Source organism: Phodopus roborovskii, unplaced genomic scaffold (genome assembly GCF_943737965.1).
Source record: "Phodopus roborovskii unplaced genomic scaffold, PHOROB, whole genome shotgun sequence".
Classification (NCBI taxonomy): domain Eukaryota; kingdom Metazoa; phylum Chordata; class Mammalia; order Rodentia; family Cricetidae; genus Phodopus; species Phodopus roborovskii.
Window position 1 is genome coordinate 2,424,372 of NW_026126418.1, and position 26,996 is coordinate 2,451,367.

General features: G+C 38.5%; 1 protein-coding gene across 1 annotated transcript in view; it reads right to left on the reverse strand.

Moving 5' to 3' along the window:
• The window catches only part of Dcdc1 (doublecortin domain containing 1), a 374,005-nt gene that overhangs the window by 126,224 nt on the left and 220,785 nt on the right, over window positions 1-26,996 (reverse strand). Inside the window, exons 16-18 of the mRNA XM_051183805.1 lie at window positions 25,479-25,539; window positions 15,477-15,611; window positions 14,674-14,831 (exon numbers count right to left, since the gene is read on the reverse strand). Coding sequence (XP_051039762.1) covers window positions 14,674-14,831; window positions 15,477-15,611; window positions 25,479-25,539 — 354 coding nt within the window. The remainder of the gene's footprint in view (window positions 1-14,673; window positions 14,832-15,476; window positions 15,612-25,478; window positions 25,540-26,996) is intronic.

Sequence of the window (26,996 nt, forward strand, 5' to 3'; positions counted from 1 at the left end):
AGCCCCGAGGCTCTAAAAGGCAGTTTCAAAGCCCCAGGTTTTAAGCCTGTTTTAATAGTTCTGTTTTGTGGTTGCATTATCTGATGGGCATGTAATTGTGCACAGGTGGGGCCTGTTGTTAGCAGTCAGGAGCAGAGCCCATTGGTTTTCCAAAGTTGGCTTTTCTCAGGAGACTTTCTGAAGTATCTTATCTCTATGATGCTTCCAGAATTTAGCAGGCAGGTCCTACTCATTATCAACTTAACTTTGTTTTCTCCGCTTGCTACTAGCTGTCTCTGATTAATGAACGAGATTAGTTTGCATCTTAATAGTTCTTATCACGGCCATCTTTAAATGTGATTTTTTTGTCTTTCCAGATGCTGGGAATCTCCCACAGCTCAGGGTTTTATATCCCAATTAGATGAGGATTTGGCTTCATTTATTAATTTTTTAACATAATACTTCATAAATTATTTGAGAATTTCATACAGTGTATTTTGATCATTTTCATCTCCCACTCTTGTCATGACTCCTCCTAGATCCACCCCTACATTGCCACCCTCTGTACTCAGGTAATTGAGGCCAGCCACCAGAGCATAGTCAACCTCCTAGGGGCCACAACCTAAAAAAAAAAAAAAAAATGGTCCCCAGAAGCCATCAACTCTCCATAGCTCCTCAGCTAGGGATGGAAATTCCTGAACTCCTTCTCATTCCATGCTACTATGTTTTGGGGGGTGGGGGTTATGTAGACAACCACAACTGCTGTGGGCTCATGAATGCAACTGTCCATATCGATAAGACACTGCTTCACACCAGTCCTCTCAAACTTTGGGGTCTTACAGACTTTCAGTCCTTTCCTCTATGATGGTCCCTGAGCCTCAGAAGGGGGTAGTTTAATTGTCCATTTGTGGGTGAGCATTCTACTGACACTTACTCTATGCACTTTGGTCAGTTGTGAGCTCCTGTTTAATCACTGTCACTTCTCTGACAAGCCATGACAGCTATAATATCCCCTGATAGAGAAGATATGAAGTTAGGGAGCAGATTGAGATGATTTTTGGAACAACAGAGAACAGAAACTTCTCTTGAGGAAATAAATAATATGCAACAGACTAGGGACCTAAACACCTGAAGAGTAGTTTTACAGTTTTCATTCTTTTTTTACCTTCAGTGTTTTATTTTGATTACCATATCACATTACTATTACTATATAAAGGTTTTGCTTTGTACTTTATTATAAAACATTTGGAAATAAATAAAAACACCATATACAAAAATTAGCCATGCGTGTGGGGGGTATCCTTTCTTTTAATTTCAACTATTTCTGCATGGTCTAATGAATAATTGCTACCACATCCTTGACAAGATTCAAGGAGAGTCAGAATTAAAATAATTAGTTTGTGATGTGGATATCACAAACAAGAGGACCCAATTCTCTGGGTCAATTGACAAGTAAAATACACCTGGAGTCAATTTTAGGTTTTTATAATGCATTTTAGAAGAGGGAGCTATGGAAAAATCACTTTGTTTGACCTATTTTGCTTCCTGGCCTCTCCACAAGCTCTCTGTCTTCTGTGTCAATGAGTCTCCATGGATAATAGTGTTCTTGGCATGGAGTATGACTGAAGACCCAAACAGTGAATTTGACTCAAATCCTATGCCTAACAACAGGTCAGTTCTCCAGGAGAGCAATTCTGTTGTTGGAAGTGCTATCTTTGGCTATACTTAAAAAAGAGTATTTGTGGGGGAAGCGAAAAAGGAAACTTTAGCAGCTAAAAATAAGAAAAGTAGAAAGTATGACCTTTCATGTCATAATATCAAATGTTTGAGATTTTAATTTCATATATTGATATCTAATCAAGATTATAGTACTTGGTGTGAGAACAAAGTTATGTGATAAAATTTTAATTAGTGTTTTCATTTATTCAGTTTTCTTTAAATCATAGTCTATAATGAGCAGGGTGTGCTATATGATCATTTTGAGCTATGGTTCATGGTTTTGCTAAACTTCACACATTAGAGAAATATTTATTTTGTATTGTTTTGAGTTTTAGAATTTGAAATGAACATAAAGGAAACTGCAGGGGACAGTTCTGTTTCTCTCAGGTACCTAAATTGTAAATTAGGGATAATATTAATAACTAAATTAATATGGTAGTAAAAATGCAAAGTGGAGTCTTGATATAAAACACCTACACTCTTAACCATAATAAAAGTTCATACTGTTACAGAAACAAGGAAAAAGAGAGTCCTAGATGTGTAGCTTGTGAAAAGCAAAAGTCCCAAAGGACAACAAAAAATGTGGGAAATGTCCCAGAAAGTATAAGATATTCACAAATGAATGTGCATCATGCCGGAGTACTTACAAAATCAGACAGACTACTGTCCTATTAAATAAATAGCCAGATGTTTTGTGTTAATATCAAATTGCATCTGCAGGATTTGAAAGCAGTTGAAGATACATCTCTTGGTGTGACTTTGAGGGAGTTTCCAAGAACGACTAAGGAAGGGCTTAACCCTGAATGTGGGTGGAACCATTGGCTGTGGTCTTGGTCTGAAAAAAAGAGAAATCAAACCGAGAGCCAATGTTTATCTGTTTCTGTTTTCTGACTGTGGACACAGTATGAATAGCAACACCATGCCCCTGAAGCTATTCCTTACTGGCCATAATGGACTGTATTTCCTTAAAACACGAGTCTAAATAAACTCATCTCTACTTAACTTGCTTTTGTTGAGTTTTATTTTTTGCCTTGTCAGTGTGAAAAGGCACATATATACTGTCTTAAGGTAGTTGTTTGACCAACATATGTTAAATTAGTAAGATGAAAGGCAATTAATTTACTTGTGTGATTCTTAGTACAAAGAATAAATTAATGCAATAGTTAAAGGAGGCAATAAAAACAGGCTACAATTATTGAAAATAACCTCTAACCCTGAATACACACAGAAAAAAATTTTAGTGTTACAAGATAACAAATAAGAAATGTTAAGCTATAGCATTTGTAAATTGGATTGATAATATTTTCTGCTTGTAGGTAGACACAGATAGAGATATGATTGTGGAGGACAGGTCATACTTAAAAATTTTCAAATGGAATAATGGGGATGTACATATGTTTCTCTTATTGGTTGATGAATAAAACACTGTTGGCCAATAGAGCAGTAAGATAGGTGGGTCTAGGAGAAGAGGAGAATTCTGGGAAACATAGTCAGATACTATGTGAGACCGCAAAAAGAGTTGCAGGTCCAGCATTCTCTGGTAAGCCAAGACCACATGGAAATAAATAGACTAGTAGTTATTGGTTAGTAATTAAGACAGACCTAGCCAATAAGAAGCCCAAGCCATCAGCCAACAGTATTATAATTAATATAAGTATCTGAGTATTCATTTGCGGCTAGAAGTAGTGGCGGGACCAGTCTGGACAGAAAACTGCCATAACAACGGAACGTACCAAAATTGAACACAACAGTGCTTTCAGAAAAGATGCAACAAGAAAGATAAATAATGTTGCATATTTCCAATGTTACAAAGTCATATGCCTGACCAAGGGGAGTTACCACTTTCTCAGTTATAGGATGACATTGGAACATTCATCAAATTGCAGACCTTTGCTAAACATTACTGTTCACGAGTGAAAAGTGGCCAAAGTTACTTCAGAAAATTTAAAATTCAGATTAAATATGAGAACACACAGAAAGTACCTTGTAATGAACTGACCCAGAGAAGAAATTTATAAAATTTCAGAATTTACATGAGCTGCTATTACATGAGCTGTGATTATAACTGCTAGAGATAAAAGAGGACATATGTTCTGCTGAACAACAAAGGGTAGTTTAGTATGAACAAATTTCTGCTTATGTTTTAAATCATTGATAATTAATCCCTGAGAAGTCCTGGTACTGACACATAAGCTAATTTCATAGTTGATTTTGTCAATTGGGAACATTTCCAAAACACAAAAACAATAAAAATGATGAAGAAATAAGAAAATATCCTATATCCTGTTTCATACAGGAGGTCACACTATATCAGAAAACAGTTGTGAGCTATAAAAGCTAAATCTATTTTTTCTGTGTCTATGTGTCTACGTTACCTCACTCATGGTGGTTTCTTCTAGTTTCATCCTTTTGTCAGTGAATTACAAGATGCCATAGTTTTTTTTTTTGTTTGTTTGTTTTAAGTAGTACTCCATTGTGTATATGTACCACATTTTCTCCATCCATTCTTTAGGTGAGGGGCATCTAAGGTGCTCCCAGGTTCTGGCTATTACAAATAATGCTGCTATGAACATAGTTGAACAGATGTCCTTGTCGCATGAGTGTGCTACATGTGTATATGCCCACAAGTGGTATTTCCGGGTCTTGAGGTAGATTGATTCCGTTTTCTGAGAAACCACCATACTGATTTCCAAAGTGATTGTACAAGTTTGCACTTCCAGCAATGGAAGAGTATACTCCTTACTCTTTTGTTAGTGTTTTTGATCTTAGCCATTCTGACAGGTGTAAGGTGATATCTCAGAATTGTTTTGGTTTGCATTTCTCTGATGCTAAGGATGTTGAGCAATTCAGACTGAACTGGGGGACTTGGGTAGTTTATGGTGACTTGCGGGCAGTGGAACCAGTAATTATCCCTAGTGCATGAACTAGGAATGGAGCCCATTCCTAGGGATTCCTTGCTCAGCCCAGATACAGGAGGGAGGGCCTATGGGCAGCCTTATCCTCTCTGAGGAATGGATGTGGGGTGGGTTGGGGAGATAGTAGAGGGAGTGGGAAGACAGGAGGAAGAGGGAACTGGGATTGATATGTAAAATAAGATTGTTAAAAAAATAACACTAAATCAATATCATCATGAAATTACAACTTGTCTTGGTCTTAGGGTTTCTATTACTGTGAAGAGACACCATGGCCTCAGAAACTCCTATAAAGGAAAACATTTAGCTGGGTGGCTTACAGTTCATTGGTTCAGTTCATTACCATCATAGTGGGACATGGTGGTGTGCAGGCAGACATGTTGCTGGAGAAGGAGTTGAGAGTCCTACTTCCTCCATAGGCAACAGGAAGTGAATTTTCTCAATGAGTGTAATTTGAACAAAGGAGAACTCAAAGCCCACCTCCACAGTGACACGCTTCCCCCAGCAATGCCACACCTACTCCAACAAGGTCACACCTCCTAAAAAAACAAACACCGCTCCCTTTGGGGTCCATTTTTCAAACCTACTACACTGGGGTTAATGTAAGGCATCATATCCATTCATATGGATATGGATAAAAGACCTCAGTTATACTTGGCTCAAAGTAGTTATATATATAGTCTGGAGCATTTCATGAATTTCAAGTTAGCATAGCTAACTAAGAATATTTGATGAGGGTGTAAGCATTTTCCTTAGAAAATGAAGATTAGCAAGAAATGAAGGCTTCATACCTGGAGGTACTCTCATGTAGGAGTACCAATTTGGAAAAAGAACAATTACATCTCAGATTCAGGGGGATTAATACTTATATTGTAGGTTTTGATCACTAGTTCATCCAACAGTGTGTATTAAGTTTTAATGCTTGTGTTAGGCAATGTTTCAGGTTCTGAGTGTACCTTCCAACATGGTGGAAAATTTACAACTGACCTTACTAAATCTGTCACAGTCAAAATATATTTATAACCAAGGTATTTGATGTCAAGGTATTTGACTTTGGGTTCTTTATTAAGAGAGCTCATGTACATGCAAACATGTCAAAATCTCTCTTTTTCCAAGTCTGAAGTTTATAACATTCCTAGCCCCATGTATTTATGACAAGGAACACTTGCCCAGCAATATTATACTATTAAGCAAAGCAGATGAGGAAATAATTGAATGAGATACAAACTCAAGATTCTTAATCAACCTTGGGGAAATCATCTAAATTTATTAGACTTTAAATTATTCATTACACTTTGAGAGGTGGTGAAATTACATGAAGGGTCTGAGAATGTGTTTATACAGTGGAATACACAGGAAGTTGTGAAATACTAATTGAAATAACCACAACATAATTTTGTGCTGAACTGCATAACACCTTATCAACTTATACCAAATTTCAGAACAAGCAAGTCCTGTCAGGTGTGTCAGGGTGTCAAGGTTTTCCAAAAATGTGTTTCTGAGAAAAATAAATAAAGGAAAACCTAAGCAATTTCTCTTGTAAACTGGAAAGCCTTTAATTCCTTCATGTCTTAGCTGCAAAATACTGAGTCCCCAATCCTACTACAAGGCATAGTGTGAACATCACTAAAGCATCCACTCCCATTTCTTTCACCTCACTACAACTGCTTCATTCTGGGTAGCTGAAATATTTGTACACAGCATGTAGATATCAGACATATCCACCAAAGCAACTTTTATATGGTAAACACACTGCTGTGTGTGTAACTGTTTGTGAGGCAACCTCAGTTTCTTCTAAGAACCAACCCTCCTTCAGGCAGTCTGTTAGGAAACAATCAATTTCCTCATATATAAACACCCATTGTGCAGGGAAGTTCTTTATAATTGAGGAAGCAAACAACTCAAAAGTCTCAGGAAGGCACTGAAACTGACCAAATGCACTAGGCTCCTCCATCACCAAGGTTTCATATCAGGACTACTGAGAGACACTCTCTGACAAGTTAAAATGCCTGGAAGAAGCAGGATCAGTCAAATTGCCTAGATGAGACCAACTGAGCTGCTTGGAAGACACATTCTCCAACCCATTGAGCTGTAGGCTGTGGCATGAGCTCCAAGTTTCTGTTTTCAATGGACCATCATCCATGCTTGGGCAGCCTTTTGAAATAAAGCTGCCTTTGAGTATTTCTGTCTCCATGAGTAACCCCTGACCTATACTCTCATGAGTTCCTAAATAAATTGATCGATTAACCAAGTTGGGATTCAGTGGTTTCTTACTTTTGTCTGCCACAGATTTCCTGTCTGGAGTGAGTAGACACATGTTCACATCCCTCTAGGATGACGCACAAAGTAGTTTCAGTGAAGTTAAATCCATCCTCATTTTCAACTCCAAGGGAGCAGTACATCTGGCCCTGAGCCAATCAGCACAGTTTTCTTTGGTGGCTGGCTAAATATGTGTTGTAATGTATTGGTGTGTGCGTGTACATGCGTGCATGCATGCATGCATGCCTGCATGCGTGCGTGTGTGCGTGCGTGCGTGCGTGCGTGAGTGTGTGTGTGTGTGGTGTTGTGTTGTGTATGTGGATATATTCTACAAGTGCTATTTTCTGTTCTTTTTCTTTCTGCCTGGTGTTGACCAGGTACTCTGCAGGTAGAAGCTAAACTAAGAAAACTATCTAAAACAACTATTTGCCAGATTCAAGCAACATGATAAGTAGAAACCAAAAAAGAGAAAGTTCCCCAGAGATGGCCTCTCCTCAATCCAGGAACCTGCAAGGTGACTTTAAGATGCACAGATTAGCTGAGTAAGCATACTTTACTCACCCATGTCCCTTTAAAGGAAGAATGTTACCCCAGCTGGTGATGACTGTCATGGGGGTTATTGTTATTACTAAATGCCATATCCATTAAAGAATCTGAAATCTTACCGGACAGAGGCTGAATTATTGGTGTATTTTTAAATACCACTCAGAAATGTATTTTTAGTTCCCTTGGGATGTGTGTGATTGTGCTACACAGTATTTGAGTGTCCTACAATAACAACAAAATGTCCTGCTCAGCATGATGGTGAGCACTTGGAATACAAGCACTCAAGAGGAAGATTCTGAGTTGAGGTCAGCTCAAGCTACACAGCTAATCCAGGTCCCCTACTGAACCAGAAATTCACCACTTTGTCTAGAGTGACCCACTATAAACCCTTGGGATCCTCTGCACCCAGCACTTGTATTATTGGCACATGCCATTGCTTCTGTTGGATTTTATGTGAATGTTGGGAATCTAAGACAGGTCCCTGTGCTGGTAAACATTTCACACATTGAACTATCTCCTCAGAATCTATACATGTCCACTTGGAGCTAAAAATTCAAGAAGATAAAAGTAGTGCTTTCCATTTAGCCATTTAGCCATTTTAGCCATTAAATAATCCCAAGGACAACACTGAATAGAACTGAAAAACAAACGAAGCGAACTAGTTGGAGGTTTAGGTAACTTGTGTCTGAAATGAGAATGCAAGTTAATCATAGACTAAGTCTTATAATTTCAGAACTGAAGCATATCACTCATACCTGAAAGCTTGAATGCCTGATGTTTTACTTTGTTTCAAGGAAATAGTGAGATTATATTACTTATTCTCTTCATTTTAATTCACACAGGGCATACAGAAATTCATTAGAAAAGTTTACTAAAACTTGGAGCTAGGAAGAAAGATGTCTCAGTATGACATGGATTTGGATCCCCAGGACCCATGTAAACAAGGGCATGGAGACGAGGACCCTTGAGACTCACTGGCTGGCCACCATAGTTGAATCAACGAGCTTTAGCTTGTGAGAGACCTTGTCTCAAAATCAGGTGGAAAAAGAAAGAGGAGAGAGAGCAACTGACCCTGACCTCTCTGCCTCATATGTGCACTCGTGGGTGAGTATAGCCACACACACCCTCCCCAATGAAAAAACTACAACCCAAACAGGCATCAAATTCATCCAGTGTCAAAGCCTTTGAGTTTCTAATCAGGAAAACAGATGTAGAACTTCACATGTGTAGAACACAGTCTTTTATTCTGAAATTTTCTTGCTTAAATAATAAAAGAGCTAAAGGAAAACTGTTAAGGCTGAGCACGTGTGAACTAGGAAAAGTGATCTAATGTTGGATTTTGCTTCTAGAAGTCATAATTAGATACAGTGGCATCGTAATGAATTTCTTTACATTTATCATTGTTGGTAAGCGTTTTAGATGAATGAATCTGTGAGAATTTGAATAATCTATATTTTTTCCAAAGCAGATTCTGATGGTTACTAAAACTGACCTGTTTATTCATTAGCTCTACGAAAATTTGTGTTCATGTTTACTGACGAAAACAGGAGGAATAGTTCAAAGCAAATAACATGGTTACAGATTATCATCAACTATATTGTAAACCACACAAACGACTTAATAGGCTAATAAATCATAAGCTGCCGAATGCTCAAGGAAATCATAATATGATTCTTTCAATTTTTTAATATGTGGTTTTTTACAATTTGTAATTATATAGACATGATCATCATTTGTCTGCTTAGAGAACTTCCCATTACTATTAATTTCTCTTTCTTTGAAAAGCAAGAGATTATAATAGTTCCTTTAGTTGGTTCATCTCAGATGAGTTACAGAAAGAACCTGAAATACAGAGGGGGGGAAAGCATGTCATTTCTTTCAAGCTTCATTTTTTCTTATTTTGTCAGGGTAAAGAAAAGGACTTTTAAAAATTGACCAGTGCAATATTCCTTGGATTCATATTGTCTTGGAATGACAAATACAATCAACTGAGTACCAAATGCTCACTGTCTACTACATGCCAATCATAGCCAGACCTCATTATGGTAAAAGCTCAGGCTTTATAGTAATTACAAATTATTAACAAGGCTCTAAAACTGACCCTGAAATTCTAGTTTATAAATGAAGTTTTGATTCTAATTTAAGTAAATCTCTTAAGTTTAATGTTATTCATTCAGAATGGGCTGCCTTTATTGTGATGGGAACACTGGCTAGTCTTCAGGGATCAGAAACACCTGTTTCTTAGTAAATTGCATTTTCTAATGAGTGTAATAATTGCAAGATCCAGATTAACTTTCAAATGAGAATACTGTGTTGTTTATTTTTTAAATTGTCAGTGAAAAACATGAAACAAAATGTAGACCAGACCTTTGTATTTCAGCCCAAATATTCTTCTCAGTACAGTATGCACCAAGTGTCTATATTAAATTTTTTTTATAACCTGTGTTGATTATTACCTATTTTATATTCATTTAAATATGGTATTCGAGTCTTAATCTTGGGGGAAATGCTATAAATAGAATTTTAAAACCCAGTAACAGCTGCCAATATTTTGATACATTTCCTTCAAATTACTCACCCATCCACCTATCTGTGTCTGACTTTACCTTCATCAGTGTAAAATACGAATGACAGGAAACATATTTTACAATTCACTCCTTTTGTTAGTGAGACATTAAAGTACATTTTTTAATGAAAAACCATCAAAGTACTTTTAAATGTCTGGTCTCTTCAAAGAATGAAGTGCACGCCAACCTGAGTCATGAAGACAAACGTCAATGCAGTCCATGGCAGCTGCTTGCTTCCCTGGGAAGGAAGGGGCTGCTCGTGGGTGTAGCAGCAGAGACCCTCACTGCTCACAAAGTCACTAGTGGGAAAAGAACAAAGGCCCTCCCAATGCCACTAACACAGATGTGCCCAAAGGCACACTGTCAGAAACAGTTAAGTTGACAGCTACTCACAGTTCATTATTCTCCTCTCACAGGTCACTGGGTGACAAGCTGGGGCAGCATGCTTTGTTGGCGGCCCCACTCTTTCCCACCCCATTCGATCTAAATACTGCTAAGGGGGTCCTGTGGCCAAACTAATGCAAACAAACACATTCCAGATACTTAAAGAAGACAACGACATTTATTTTCTTTTGTACTAAGCTTGGAGTCAAATGTGTACACAACACAAAAATATTTTGCTACCATGTCAGTCACCAGATCAAACAAGAAAATATGTCCTACATAAACCAGTTAGTATCCTGAATTAGGACCTCTTACGGTAAGAGAGTTCTCTTTTTCAACGAGAAAAAGATTTTTCCCATGTTACAACTCTAAAGATGATCAATAATCAGACATGTCTCTGAATGCTGGAAATGTGAATTAATTAAAATGACCCCGTAGGAGGGAGGACAGAGTTCTTGGTTATTGTTTTTGATTGTGTGGTGCTATGGGGTGGAAGAGCATGTGAGTTTTAAGAATAAAATTCAGAAAAACCGGACCAAGCAAAAAAGAAACAGTTTATTTCAGTTTTTAAGAAACAACTCACATATTGGCATGGCTTAAATAAGTAAAGGTGGTGAGGAAAAGGGTTGTCTAGAGAGCCACACATATTTGCGCTTGAATCCTACTCTCTGTAATGAAGATATTATACTATGCCTCAAAAATGCATTACGTAGAAACTTTAAATTTGTTCTGTATATTCAATGACTTTGAAAGTAGTAATATTGCCAGGTTATGAGATCAGCAAAGCAAATCAATCACTCTTGATGCTATAAGAATAAATATGTAGAACAGCGGTGGCTACATGGTAAGTAGCCACCAAACAGTGTCTATTAGTTTCTTATCATGAAATTTATGTATACAAAGCTAAATCACTAAAGCATGAAATATCTATGACAAGTTATAGTTACATGATCAGGAAAGGACTTTCGAAAATTATTGACTTCCAGGTTAGGCCTCTGTAAATCAGGGCATCAGACTACAGACCTACAATGTCAGATGCAACAGGAAGTCGGGAATTTAGTCATTTAATGATTTCTGTCTCTTATTTAGTCTTTGTGGAAAACTATTCCTTTCATCCTTTCCTTTCCAAATTACTCTACTTTATTCAAAAATCCCCACTTCAAGATACCTAGTTCAAATACCAATCTTGTCTGAAGAGCTGAGATATGGAATGACTTCTATTACAAGAGTATGAATGGTTAAGCCGTTTATGACAGATGTTGAGAGCAGGATTTGGAGGATGATTATCCTGCCTTACTGAGAACCCTTATTCAAAACAGTAAATCTCTTCTGTTTCAGTAGTCTCATCAGTAAAACATAGATAAATTCCCTGCTTACTGACTGTATAAATTATTGGATGATAATGCATGTACAGAACTAGATAAGGTCACAAATTCTATTATCTGATACTCCGGACCAATCTCCCTTTCTTTCTACAAGCCGACTATTGTGGCTCCCACCTTCCATCCTTCTAAGTGATATAAAGCTAGATTTTCCCATTTTTCCCAGCTCAGGTAATTTTATACCATTCCTTTATTATCTGCATTGAGTTTTGCTTTCATTGAATTAACATTAAGAAAAGCATGCATGACTCTCTCTCTCTCTCTCTATATATATATATATGTATATATATATATACATAAGCATATACTTATATGTTTACATGTAAATTATAAAATATGTTTATATTTTTGTGTATGTACGTGTGTATGTATGTACATATATACCACAATATAATACATTGATTCTTATATTTGTAATACACACATATCTAACAAGACAATCTAAGATTCAAAGTCATTAAATTCCGCACCACATTCTATTCTAATTTTTCCACAGTTCCTTCCAACGTGAGGGGAAAGTAATTACTGTAAGTATTGTACTATTTATTAAAGAGGATTGTGATAAATAACACAAAGATGAACTGGAACTGCATTTGTTGTGGTTCATGGTCAAGGAGAGAGGCAGAAAGTACTGCAATTCTTAGAACAAAAGTGCTAAGCTCTGTGTGATGCCCATGGAGAAAAGGCCCTCGGGCAATTTTTATGAGAAGAAAGTTGCAGATATATTTTACAGTCAATACTTATTGACAAAACCCACAATTCTAAATATAAGAGCTCCAGAAAGTATACAGAACTAAATTCTGAGGTTGGAGAGATAGATGTTCAGCATATAAGGGCTTCTTTGGCTCTCCCAGAGGACTCAAGTTCAATTCCCAGTACCCACATTGGGCAGCTCACTACTGCCTGTAACTCCAGCTCCAAGGGAGTCAATGCCCTCCTTTGGTCTCTGCAGATCCGGTACTCATGTACACACACACACTTAAAAATAAATTTTTAGAGATAAACCATATATATGTATGTATGTATGTATGTATATATGTTTTCTACACTTCAACACATCTATCGTACCAATATTAAAGTTTAATTTATAAATTAGTCATAATAAAAATTAATAACAACCAGTGAAAAACAACATAATCCAATATAAGTTGTGAATTTGTTACTTCTGGAATTTTCCATTTAAACATTTGGGCTCTGAGTGACCACAGGAGATTCACACTGTGACAACATATGGTGTAGGCACCATAATTTAATGCTTGTTTAAAATTCTTTGTATCCTTACTTGTTTTCAGAACATTTTCAGAGCTACCAAGAGTGAGTGATACTGATTTTCTAGACATTAAAAATTATTTTATCAAATTTAACAATTTCACTATATAATATATCAGCTAATGTGTTTTGTGGCCAGGGAAGGTAAGGCATCACTTTCTATTACTATGCTCCACTAACATCAGTTATCAGATTGTACTCCCTCGGGGAATTCAAAACAACAACAGAGTAAAGATGGCCAGTCCCTAACCTGTGGTAAACCTCAGAGAAAAATACTTCCAGCCTGGGAAGGCAGGAAGTGTAGATAATGGGTAAATTACCACAAGAGCAGGAATTAGCAAGGAAGAAGAACAAAAATGCTGTAGTAGTGACAGGAACCTGAAAGCAGAAGCAGTATGTTCTTCTAGAGCCCAGGATAAGAACTAAGCCCAAATGATAAAAGACCAAAGGCTCTGCAGGAAAAGACAAAGATGGCTGTGTGAGTCTAGGAAGACAAGCTGATGGTAGCTTCACAGAGCTGTGTCAACTCATCCCCAAGTGTCCTGGTATTGCTGGAGTTCCCCGTTTTAAATGAAAACAGTGAACACTGTTCCCAAGTGTTGCCATAGTGACATGAGAGAGGCACCAAGCGTGCTGTGGAGAGTGGCCAGACCATGTGGGTGCAGCCTGTGCTCATGCCACAGAGCACCACACAGTTGAGAAACTTGGTAATGCTTAAAAACTGAGAACCAGGGAGGACATGTCCTGAAAACTGGACTTTGATGCCTCCCAGGAAACCCTCACAGTAGGAGAAAGTAAGATAGAAAATTGGTATTTGTTTATGAACCTCATCGTCCAAATAACAAATAATCCATTAAAGAAAGTCATTTGAGATGGCTTCTATAATCTAAGAATGTAAATTAGCCTCCAGCTTTATGAAGTTATCAAGTGTTCTTTTTCTATCTGAATTGCTGAATTAAAGTTAGGGGCATCATCAAATTAAATCAACATGTGTGAGAACGAGTTACAGTCATGTGAGTCAACAGTCATTTCAAACAAGTATAAATTTAAATGACAGCTAATACAGTTATTGCCAACCAATAAAACTATGGTTATAACAAATGTTAGTCAGGCTAAGTAATGAGAACATGAAAATTAGTTTTCATTTTCCAACCAGGAATATTTTGGAATTGTTAGCAAATCATGAATGCTACCTTCCCTCTGGTCACGGAAATGGTTAATGTGTTAAGTGTCACTATAGAAGATCATCTAGTAATTTTGGATGCAAGTACAATGCACTCCTTGTAGAAAAAAAAAAAACCAAAGAGATTGCCTACATATTTGTCTTTCTTGAAGACCTGTAGGCACTTTCAATTTGGATATATGTTCAGTATTGCCTGTGCTTAATTATGTTATTTATTTCTGTGTGTTTTATTGAGATTCTGGGACTGCAATCCATCTTAAGTATCCTCATAAATGATTATATGCATCAGTCTTCAACAAAATACACATAAATGTCACCTCTCTTCATCAAATGTGACCCTGAAACTACTATGATTAAAAGCCACAGGGCCTTTGAGATATTTCAGCAATCTTCAAGAAATCAGTCTTACATGAAACTGAAGGAAAACGTCGAATGTCATTGAGCAATGAAGCGACACTCAGTCGATGCCCTACCTCTGAGCAGGAGCCTTGGGATGTTTCTCTTCCAGTCTCCTCAGTAGCACTACTGCCAGCTGCTCCGTTTCCTCAAGAGAGCCTTGTGGCGTATCATGAGTATCCGAGGGTTCCGGCAGCTGCTTCAGTAGAGGACTGTTGGTGTGTTTTTGCAAACCCTTGTAATGAGACATAGAAATGGTGCAGTTGATTTTGACTGAGTGAAAATGTTTATGACATATGTTCTCAAAACATAACATTGAGAGACTCCTAGTCTTTGTGTTTTCCTACAGCACAGGATCTTGTACATAGTCACAACAAATAAAGACAACCCTATGTGAAGTATAGGGTATCACCATCTCTTAAATATCTATACAAATGTCTATATAAAATATCTATACAAATAGCATTGAATTTATATAAATATAAATGTGCCTATGAATATTACTGTATGGGGCTGGACAGATGGTTCAGCAGTTAAGAGCCTGACAGTGTTTTCCTAGAGGTCCTGGGTTTGATACCTCACAACCATCCATCACTTCAGTTCTAAGGGATCCAATGTCTTTATCTGGTCTCTACAAGCAATAGGCATACCCACAGTTCATGTATAAACATAAAGCCAAAACACTTACACACAAACTAAATTGAGTCTTTAAAAAAAAGAATATTACAGAATTATGTGACTTAAACAATCAATAGCATTGTCATGAGAATTTGGACTTGTTTCCTGAAAACAATGACTAGAATAGTTTTGTTTTGGTTTTTTCTTTTCAAGATATACCTACGACGTCTGTTTCTATCTTGCCTCTGGCCACCACACTGACCTTTTCCACACAGGGTCTACCATGTTCTTGATGAGCTGTGGTCCAGGCTCTATGGTGACTATGGTCCTCTGTTTGGCTCACATCCCTTGGAGCAGTAAGCTCCTCCAGGTAAGTCAGGACAAACTGAGGATAAGCCTAGAAAGAAGGAAAAAGTTGAAAATCATGCCAGCCTAAAATTGGAAACTGAGGAGGATACATTAGTAGTAAAATGATGGTTCAGCTAATAAAATTTGTATTTGGGGTCAAATCACTTTGGTTGACAGTTTTTTTTATTTAACTTATTTGGAGACAGTTTAGCTCTGGGGATTATCTTTATCTTATGCAGCTATGAGAATATTCAGCAGTGGAAGAGTGTGCCCCTTTCTCCACGTCCTCTCCAGCATAAACTGTCTTTGGTGTTTGTAGAGTAAGATGGCATCTCAGAGTTGTTTTGATTTGCATTTCCCTGATGGCTAAGGATGTTGAGCACTTTCTTAAGTGTCTTCCAGTCATTTTAGAGTCTTCCATTGAGAATTCTCTATTTAGTTCTGTACCCCACTTTTTAATTGGATTATTTTGGTGTTTTGGTAATTAGTTTCTTGAGTTCTTTGTATATTTTGGAGATCAGTCCTCTGTCAGATGTGTGGTTGGTGAATATTTTTTTCCCATTCTGTGGGCTGCCATTTTGTATTTTTGACTATGTCTTTTGCCTTACAGAAGCTTCTCAGTTTCAGAAGGTCAATTGTTGATCTCAGTGTCTGTGCTACTGGTGTTATGTCCAGGAAGCAGTCTCCTATACCAATTCGTTCAAAGGTACCTCCCACTTTCCTCTTTTAAGAGGTCCAGTGTGGCTGGCTTTATGTTGAGGACTGTGTTGGTTAAGTACTTGCAAGCATGAGGACCCAAATGATCCTTAGAACCCATGAAAACACAAAACCCAGGGATGGTGGCAGAGTTGGTAATCCTGGTGCAAGGGAGGTGGCTTTTGATACGCATGTCCCTGGGCTTGGTGGGAGGGTAGCCTATCATTCTTGGTGTTCTCCAGGCCAATGAGAAAATTATCTCAAAAAACAAGGTAAGTAGCTCCTGAGGATCAACACCCAAAGTTGTTCTCTGCCTTCTACACATATACACATGTATACATACATACATATCAAGGTAAGCACTACATGCACACATATACACAAAAATTCAGACATCATAACTACAATTTTCATTTCTATTCTCAAAATATGACTGTGCACATGCATGTACACACACACACACACACACACACACTATATATATATATATAAAATGCAGATGCTGCATGGGTTGTCAGTACTCAATTCGGTTTGACAGCAAACAAGAGAATACAGAATTGGAATGAAACAGCTGTGTGGAAACAGTCTATACATATCAGACGCAGACTAAGCATTAGTCTGTGAACATGGGATGAGAAGACTATGGCAACCCAGATACTGAGAGCCATGATTTATTTATCTAGCAACCACAGAAGCAAACATTTTGGATATATAAATGTAAAAACAGCCTACACAATAAGAATGAGCTGCTGAACCAGCCCACACATGGTGTGCCCTGCTAATTCTCACTTGAGATCATCTGTCATCTGTCCATTGGTCTTCCTATGAACATTGCCACTGGCCAAGTGTGCTTGGACACAAGTTCTTGCCATCAGGGAAGAGGGATGTAGCCCAGATAGAGGTTACGTACACTACATGATCCTCCTGCCCATCAGCAGCTAAGTTTATGTGCACTCTCTACCCATCTCTATCCCCATGCATTTTACTTTGTTTTAAGTTGATGGAGGAAACTGTGGTTTGAGCATTTTAGTTTGGCTTGTACATCTTTGCTGCTCCATGAACTCTAGCTTGCCTTCTAGTATGCCTCTAAGATGTCACTGTATCAGAGGACTGTCCCAAATGACCATAGGTTCATATATGCATCTCTCCAACAGCCTTAAAATAGTTGCTATTATTGTGCCCATATTAAAGATGAGGTGATAGTCACAACAAAACCTCTGACATGCTCAGTGTCAGCAGCTTGCCTATTAATCCAGAAAGCCCCAGTGTGCTCTCTCAATTATTACACAAGGTTCTTGTTCCATTTTGTAAAGTGCAGAACTAAAATTCTAACAAAAAACTATCAAGAGGTGTTCAATGAGTAACCAATGGCACTGAGTGTCTTATACCAGCCCTAGAAATAAAATGATATTGAATGACTTTAAACTTAAACTTTCTTAGAAAGTGAGAGAGTAGAGGGTGGAGAGGTAGCCCAAGGTTAAACAAGTAAGCTGAGAAAGAAAGAAGAGATGCAGAAAAAAATAAGAGAGAAAAAGATACAAATGAAAACTACAGTGAACAGCATTTCTGTTGGATTAGTCAGTGACTGTCAAAATGTTAAGGGTATATTCCCTCTGAGATAACAGACACATACATACAAGCATGTTCATTGCAGCAACACTGCTCATATCTGTTTAAATGTGGGTCTCTAGTAAATGTTTAAAACTAACATTGATATGATGTAAACATGGAAAGGTGGTCATCCTATGTCATTAAAAGAAAAATTATGATCACAAAGTCATATGTATAGCTGTGTGTTTTTGTATCCAGTTAATTAGTAATTCTGTGATGTCAGTGTTGATAAGAATATTTGAGTAATATGATTGAAAGATGCTTTTGCTTTTTTGTTTGTTAGAGACAGGGTATCCAGGTTAGCCTCACTCCTGCTACATAGCTGAGTCTGGCCTTAAACTCTTGATCTTATCTCCATTTCAAAGGGTTGAAATTGCAAGTAAGTGCCATCAATATGCCTTCTGCTTATACTTTTATTTATATTTTATTCAGATCTAAATTGTTGGAGGCTTTTCTTCAAGAATAACATGCTGTGTTTTACTTAAGTAAGAACCCTGTAATGTGGGAAAACATGCATATAATAACTTCTAGGAATATGCATATAAATAGTTCTGGGAACTAGAATAAAGAAGAATTTGAAAAGACCAATTGTGTTATTACATTTTTATGGTAACCTTTGTTGCAAAGAAATATTAATCTTATATAACTTGGTGATTTAAAAAAAAAAAACAGTTAATTTCTTTAATTTACATGCTTGAAACCGGAAAACCACTCTTGAAACACCTAAAATGTTAGCAATGAAGCTAAAGATTTAAAGGTTTTTGCATGTTATCTTGAAATTTATATCCCACCTATTGTATTACGTTGCTTTTTTTTAATTAATGTCTTACACCTAATCATAACACTTCAGCTAAAGAAAGCATGTTGAGCAACAAAGAAGGGGATTGTTCTACTGATTCTACAGAAAAATATCACAATCATGGGAGACCACTGTATTTTCAGCATGAGGGACAAAGGAAAGGAAAAGGACAAAATTATCATGCTACCATCCATTTTATAGATAAAGTTGCAGTCCTGATCCCTTCCTATACATATATTTCTTTGGTATAATGTAAATTCACCTAAGTAATACTCCTTTCTTGCTTCATATTTACTAACTCGTGCCTTTGGCAGTTTTACCTTTCATTGTAAATTACCCTGTAGATTTGTGATGTTACCACCAGCACTCATAATGACAGTGCAGTCTTTTGATGCGTCGGAGTCGTCTCTCAGTATTCTAATCAATGCCACAATGGATATCCTTTAAGGTATGTCAGTGTGCCTCCCACTTCCGGGTGAACAGCTGTAATTGGGGATTCTGAATTAAAGGAATGAGGGGACTTTTAAAAATAACTTTTACTGTTGCCAAATGGGCCCTGAGAAATAATATACCATTTGAATTTGTCCCTTTGTATAGAGCCTTTCCCGGCTTGCCACCACAGGTCTATGTGACCTAAATTTGGCAGAAGTGTAAATGACCTTGTCAGAGCTACCAAGGCTGCTATTTTCCCCCTTGCCTCATCTTTTCTTGTTGCAACAGTTCACATTATGGATGACACTGTAGGGGGAGGTCACACTGAGATGGACTAACACCTCTGAGCAACAGCAGGTGTGAACATGCTCAGAAGCTGATTTCCCATCTTGATTCAGCCACAGACGTCTGAAGCTCTTGGTTGACATACTGGCCCCATTCTCATGAGGAACTCTGAGTTAAAACTACCCAGTCTCTGCCCCCCCCACTTCCCCTGAGCTCTGGGGGACTTGTCCCTTCCCAGTTCTGTGAGGGACTTTATATGAATCTCTTAGAATACACCTTGTATCCTAGTTCCTCTGGTGGTGTGAATTATAGGCTGGTGATCCTTTGATCTAGGTCTAAAATCCATATATGAGTGAGTACATACTGTGTTCCTCTTTTTGTGACTGGGTTACCTCATTCAGGATGGTTTCTTCAAGTGCCATCCGCTTGCCTGCAAATTTCAAGATACCATTAATTTTTTCTGCAGAGTAGTATTCCATTGTGTAGATGTGTCACATCTTCATTAACCATTCTTCAATTGAGGGGCGTCTAGGTTGCTTTCAGGTTCTTGCTATTACAAATAGTGCTGCTATGAACATAGTTGAACAGATGCCTTTGTTGCATGGATGTGAATCCTTTGGGTATATGCCTGAGGGGATTGCCGGGTCCTGTGGTAAACCAATTCCCATTTTCCTGAGGAACCGCCATACTGATCTCCAAAATGGCTGTATGAGTTGGCACTCCCACCAGCAGTGGAGGAGTGCTCCCCTTTCTCCATGTCCTCTCCAACATGAGTCATCACTGGTGTTTCTAATTTTAGCCATTCTGGCAGGAGTAAGATGGTATCTCAAAGTTGTTTTGATTTGCATTTCCCTGATAGCTAAGGATGTGGAGCATTTTCTTAAGTGTCTTTCAGCCTTTTTGATTTCCTCTATTGGGAATTCTTTCTTCAGTTCTGTACCCCATTTTTTAATAGGGTTATTTGGTGTTTTCTTGACTAGTTTCTTGAGTTCTTTGTAAATTTTGGAGATCATCCCTTTGTCGGATATAGGATTGGTGAAAATCTTTTCCCAGTCTGTGGGCTGCCATTTGGTCTTGTCCACTGTGTCCTTTGCCTTACAGAAGCTTCTAAGTTTGAAGAGGTCCCATTTATTAATTGTTTCTCTCAGTGTCTGTGCCCCTGGAGTTATGTTCAGGAAGCGGTCTCCTATACCAATTTGTTCAAGGGTAGCTCCTACTTTCTCTTCTAAGAGGTTCAATGTCGCTGGATTGATGTTGAGGTCTTTGATCCATTTGGACTTGAGTTTTGTGCATGGCATCAGACATGGGTCTATCTGCAGTCTTCTACACACCCTCATCCAATTGTGCCAGCACCATTTGTCTTCTCCCCAATGTATAATTTTAGCTGTTTTGTCGAAAATCAGGTGTTCATAGGTGTGTGGGTTAATATCAGGATTTTCAATTCAATTCCATTGGTCTACCTGTCTATTTTTATGCCAATATCAGGCTGTTTTCAGAGAAGTAGGTGAAAACGAGGGGGAGAAAAGGAAAACATGTGTGACCAGGAAGATTGAGCCTGGTTAGGAATAGAAGACAGGAAAGAGAGAGAGAAGAGAGAGAGAGAGACAGAGACAGACAGAGACAGAGAACATAAAAGAGGGAGCCATTATTGGTTTGAAGATAAAATTGAACACAAAGAAAGGTCTAGAGAACTACAAGACTGCTCCCAACTAACAATTTGAGCTTCCGTGGAAAGGCTATCATAAATGCCCTTCCCAGAGAGTGAGATCAACAACTAACTTATCCATGGAGCCCTCAACTAATGCCTTTTGGAAACAGGAGCAAACACCCATACATAAACACTGAGTCGAACTAGAACCCAGAAACAGATGGAGAGGACAAGACCAGGTGGCAGAAACACATACAGACAGCTTACCTGAACAAGGAGGAGCTAACGGCCACTAGACTGATAGCTGGGAAGCCAGCATGGGACTGACTCAGGCCCTCCTGAATATGGGTCTCAGCCAGAAGGACTGAACAGTCTAAGAGACCTCAGACAGTGGAGCCAGGATGTATCCCTGGTGCACAAAAGGACTTTGCGAACACATCCCCCATGGAGGGATAACTGCCTTAATCTAGAGACAAGAGAGAAGCCCTAGTCCCTACTTCACATGACCTGTCAGATCTACATGACCCCAACTGGATGGCATTCCCCTACATATGGAATTGGGGTGGTGGGATGGGAGGGAGGGTGGTTAGAGTGCATGTGAGAGGGCAGAGAGGGTAAAAGGGAGTGAAGGAGGGAGGGAAGGAGGGAGGGAGGGAAGGAGGGAGGGAGAGGGAACTGGGATCGACATGTAAAATAATAAATTAAATTTAAAAAATGCTTTGACTACAAAATTTAAGTTCAAGGACAAGTTACTGGGGAAAAGGATTTCTATTTTTGTTTCCACAGAAAATGAAAAGATGTGGATTCCTTCCAGACTAATGTGGTTTGATCAAGCCAGACCGCCTGAAACAGAGTATGAGATGATCCTACATTCAAAACAGCTGGACAAAGCAGCCTTACAGACTACAGCCAGGATTTCTGAATCTTCTTCGAATCCCCCATGACAGCGCCCCTTACCAGCAGGAAGTAGTTTGGAAAGAACAACGCCCAAATTCCCAAATATTGTGTATAAATGTTTGTTTTCATTTAAATGGACTTTATTATATAAAATAAATTTTAAAAAATTAAAAAAAAAAAAGTCCAGTGAGGGACTGGAGAGATGGCTTAGTGAGTAAGAACATTGACTGTCCTTCCAAAGGACCCAGGTTAGATTCTCAGTACCCACAAGGTGGCTCATAACCACCTATAATGCCAGTTCCAACACCCTCTTTGGCTTCCCTGGACAGTGGGAATGCCTGAAGTGCACAGACATACATGCAGGCAATGTATGCTACTGCTGCTGCTGCTGCTGCTGAGAACTACAGTGAAGCCACTTTGGATTCCCAGCCAATGAATCCATGAGTGTTTGTTGTTTGAAGTTTCTGTGCTTTGGAGGTACGTTACTACATACAGTAGAAAGCTAATGCTAATCAGAGGTGAGCATTATGTGCCTACAATGCCTTCATCAGACTGGAGAGTCCCAGGCTTATATTGCTCTCATCAGAGGAGGGTCCCCACTGAACTATCTGACAGTTGTTGACTTCTTACTGAGCCAAATCACATGCTTTATTTGGCTTGGCTCTTTTAATTTTTCTTCTGATGTGTTTTGTTTTCATGCCCTTTGACCTTTTTTTTCTATCAAAGGGTTTAAACTTTCCTGTTGAAATGCCAACCTTACTCAATAGTATTATATTATCTCACCCTCTGATGTTGATGTTGCAAAGATTTTTTCATATTTCCTTATTCACTATTTACCTTTTGTGTTTTGTTTTGTTAAGATGGCATCTCTCTATGTAGCCCGAGCTGCCCTGGAACGCTCCACGTACACCAGGCTGGCCTTGAACTTACAGAGTTGCACCTGTCTCTGCCTCTCAAGTACTGGTATTAAAGACATGTGCCACCATGCCGAGCTTCCTTATTTACTTTTTGCTTAAGCTACTATTAGCTTGGGAGTTCTTAATTTCACACATGCCCAAAGGCGGTCTTCTCTTAAACAGATTCTGTCTTTATTTCTATGCTTCCAAAATCACACACTTATCATTACACTGAGTTAGATGATTTAATGTACATTTTCTTCTATATGAGTGATCAAATTTAAGTATTTAGCTTAGCTGTAGTTGGTCAAATATCTATGAAACATGATTTTATTAGGTTTTGCAAGTGAATAAAGAAATAGTTGACATAAAAAGAAAACAGTTATCCAAGTAAAAACAACACAGTAAAATGCAATAAATGTATTTAAATTTTCCTGTTATTATCATTATTAGCTGCAAATTACCAATTAGCTGTTCTAAGCCAGTATCTGTGCCAAATGCTCACAATGCTAGCATTAATATCTACACTTTGCAGATGAAGAATGTGAAGCTCAGAAAGGTTAGGTGATTTGCCTAAGGCCACACAGCTAGTAAGTGTTGGAGCCAAGATACATTTATAGTGTCCTATAGCAGCAATTCCATCCTTAAAAAAAAAAAAAAAAAAAAAAAAAAAAAACCCAACTAAATCGCATGAGCACAGCTGCAAATAATTACCAAATTATCCTCCATTTATCTTTAAATATATGGAAATAACTTGGATATGACTAAATGTGGAGCTAGTCGAATTTTTCAAATGTTTCAAAGCCTGAAATGATTCAGTAATAGTTTTTCCTCTGTGAATTTATAGTAATCATAGAAAAATCAGTGATTGTATTTGTGAATAAAGTTTAGAATCCAAACCTACTTAAAACTAACTTGTGTTTTAAGTAGGAAAGCATATATCATCTGCTTGCAGGGATACAAACATGCTAAGGACAGAAGCTGCACACCGGACAGGGGCGGGGAGGTGTTTGAATAGTATTAGAAGAACTTTTGTCACAGGGACAACATTGGAAACAGCCTGGGGGAAGAATAAGAATTTATTTAGGCTCATGGTTTCAGTGCATGGGGTTCCATGATGCTGAGCCTGTGGTGAGTCAGGCCATCATGGCTGAAGGGTTAATAGAGCCCTTCAGGCTCTCACTTTGTGATAGCCAGAGAGGAGTGAGAGCATGATGAGGGAGAGGCCAGGACCATGCATATCTTGCAAGAGAAAAATGACATACCCAACCCTGGACCCCACCTGTCACATTTCTACCACTTCCTATTGGTTGGTTCAATTTTATTCATCAGTGAATTAATCAGTTCATATGGCTAGAGCCTGAATGCTCTAACCACTTCTCAGTGGTCCATGGACTCAGGTTCAAGTCTTTGGTACGTGCACCTTTGGGAGATACTTCGCATACAAATCACAGGCAGATGTATTGGGGAGAAAAGATGAAGGTGGACCTGAAACGGTTCTGTTCCACATCTGTCAGTATAGGAAGTGGGACCTACTAAGAGATAATTTTAAAAGTACTAAGCATCCTTAGCAATCAGGGAAACACTAAATAATGTTAAGGGTGTTTTTAAAAACCATGTGGAAACCTATAAGCATCCTAAAATAATATATATGTGTATATTACATATATACATATACACATATTCATATATATATGTTTTTCAAGACAGGGTTTCTTTGTGGCTTCAGAGGCTGTTGTGGAACTTGTAGACCCTGCTGGTCTCAAACTCACAGAGATCCGCCTACCTCTGCCTTCTGAGTGCTGGAATTAAAGTTGTGTGTGCCACCACCGCCGGGCTATAATGTATAATGTATAATGTATAATTTTGTTTTTAATTCTCTCTCTCTCTCTCTCTCTCTCTCTCTCTCTCTTTCTCTCCTGCTCTTTCTCTTTCTCTTGTGTCTGTGTCTGTGTCTGCGTGTGTGTACATGAGTGCTAATGCTCTTGAATTGTAGAGGCTTTGTGTCTACCTGGAGCTGGAGTTAAAGGTGTCTTTCATAAGGGTTCTGGGGATTGAATCTGGGTCCTCTGCAAGAGTGGCACATGCTCTTAAATGTTAAGCCATATTTCCAGCCCCAAATAGTATTTTTGAAAGTAGTTTACCTGGAATTCCCCCACATGGGGGGGGGGGGGCAATGCTCCCAGAAACCTTGGACTGTCAAACAGCCCAGTCACAGCTGTAGGGTGTTTCTCCCTCCAATTTGTTGGCCAGGGGTTGCCAGAGACCCTCAAACAACATAGGCTCTCACAATTGCACTTGGTTCCCCAACAGAACTTGAGGGTAAAACTCTAATACTATAGACAACACCACATCTATTAGTCCAAAAACCAAGCAGGTCTTGAACTAATCTTATTTTAAAGTGTAAAGAAACAAACTCCCAAGTATGGAGTCAATGAGTTGTGAAACATATTTTTACTTTGAAAAAAAAAAATGCTTTCTTTTTTTAATTAAATAAAAATTCCAGGGCAACGATTGAGTTAAATTATGCTAAAATGCAGGAAAAAATATCATTTGTGCAGATACAGAATCTCTTTCTAAAACAGTTTATTTTGCATGCATCTGTGAACAAATTTTCTTAGGAATAAAAGGTGTGTCCTATCCAGTCCTTACCTTAGAATAAATGCAGCCATCTGTTCCAAATATCCACTTCTGGGACTCATCTCCTTCATCTCTGCAAATGAAAATAGAATTTATAGACTGTTGCTTTTGCTCTACACAGAAACACTTCAGGGTTATAAATGAAATGGTCACGTTTTCATATGATCTGGCAAGAGAACTGCATCATTCTACTGCTGTAGCACTGCAGTACCCAAAGCACTGTGCGTGTGTGTGTGTGTGTGTGTGTGTGTGTGTGTGTGTTTGCAATATATGTATTTATAACAACAACACTGACAATAGAGTTTTAGAGATGAAATATAGTCAGCAAAGAATTGTAGAGGCCAACACTGTGACTCACGTCTATAATTCCTGGGGCAGGATTATTGGTTGCAAAAGAACTCAATAAAAAAGAAGATATATATATATATATATACATATATATATATATGTATGTATATATATATATTAGAGAGAGAGAGAAGAAAGAAGGGAGGGAGGGAAGGAGGGAGGAAGAAAGGAGGAAGGAGGAAGGAAAGAAATGAAGAAAGAAAAAAGGAAAGAAGAAAGAAAGAAAGGGAGGAGGAAGGAAAGAAATAGAGAAAAAATTAAGGAATGAAGAAAGAAAAAGGATAGAGAAAGGAAGGAAGGAAGAAAAGAAGGGAGGAAGGAAGGAAGGGAGGAAGGAAGGAAGACAGGAAGGAAGGTGAGAGGTGAGATGCCCTGCTAGCTGGAGGTTGCAGTCTATCACAACCTGGCAGCTCTCTCTGAGCTCAGCAACATGGACAACTCCCTGCCCTTGGAGGAAGGCACCCTGTCCTCTACCTGACTTTATTTGGAGACTGTCTCTAGGGCCAGATGCCTGACTTATCTCTAGTATGACCCTGGACACAGTTCCCTCCAGATGCTTTTCCCCTGCTGCCCAGGTGATAGATATTGTGCTAGAAACATGTCTATAGGACCATGCTTCCACAGATGATAACTAAGGCTTATACTAGGAGCTTTATGATAGGAGTGTGCTGTTTACTGCAAATTAGGTGATTCCCCAGCAATCATTCCCAACCTTGTAATATTTCCTATATTCTGGAAAAAAATTGAGCTGATTCACTGAAGTTATCTCCCAGACAGCTTCCTCTGTCATGCTCACAGGCCTTACAAAGCTCTCTGCTCTCTGTCCTTGCTTCTGCCCCTTGTCCTAATGGACTTGTGGCCAACAGGCAGATAAGAAAAGGGGGACCCTTACAGAAAGGAGGGAGGGAGGGCAGGAGGAGAAAAGCAGGGAGGAACAGGAGGAGGGAAGAAGGAGGAGAATCAAAAAATGTAGGAATTTCTACACCTCCCCACAAAATGGTCCTTCCTGTGAGGAGAGCAGCTTAACTGCTTGAGGATGAAGATATTGGTGTAGAAAGCAGTATCATGAAAAGAACAGGAACCTCAGGCAGCTCTTCTGAGATGGTTGCAGAATTTTGTTAAGGCACATCATATATTCTGAACTAAATCTGAACGAGAAAAAACCTGAAGTGTAATGAAGCT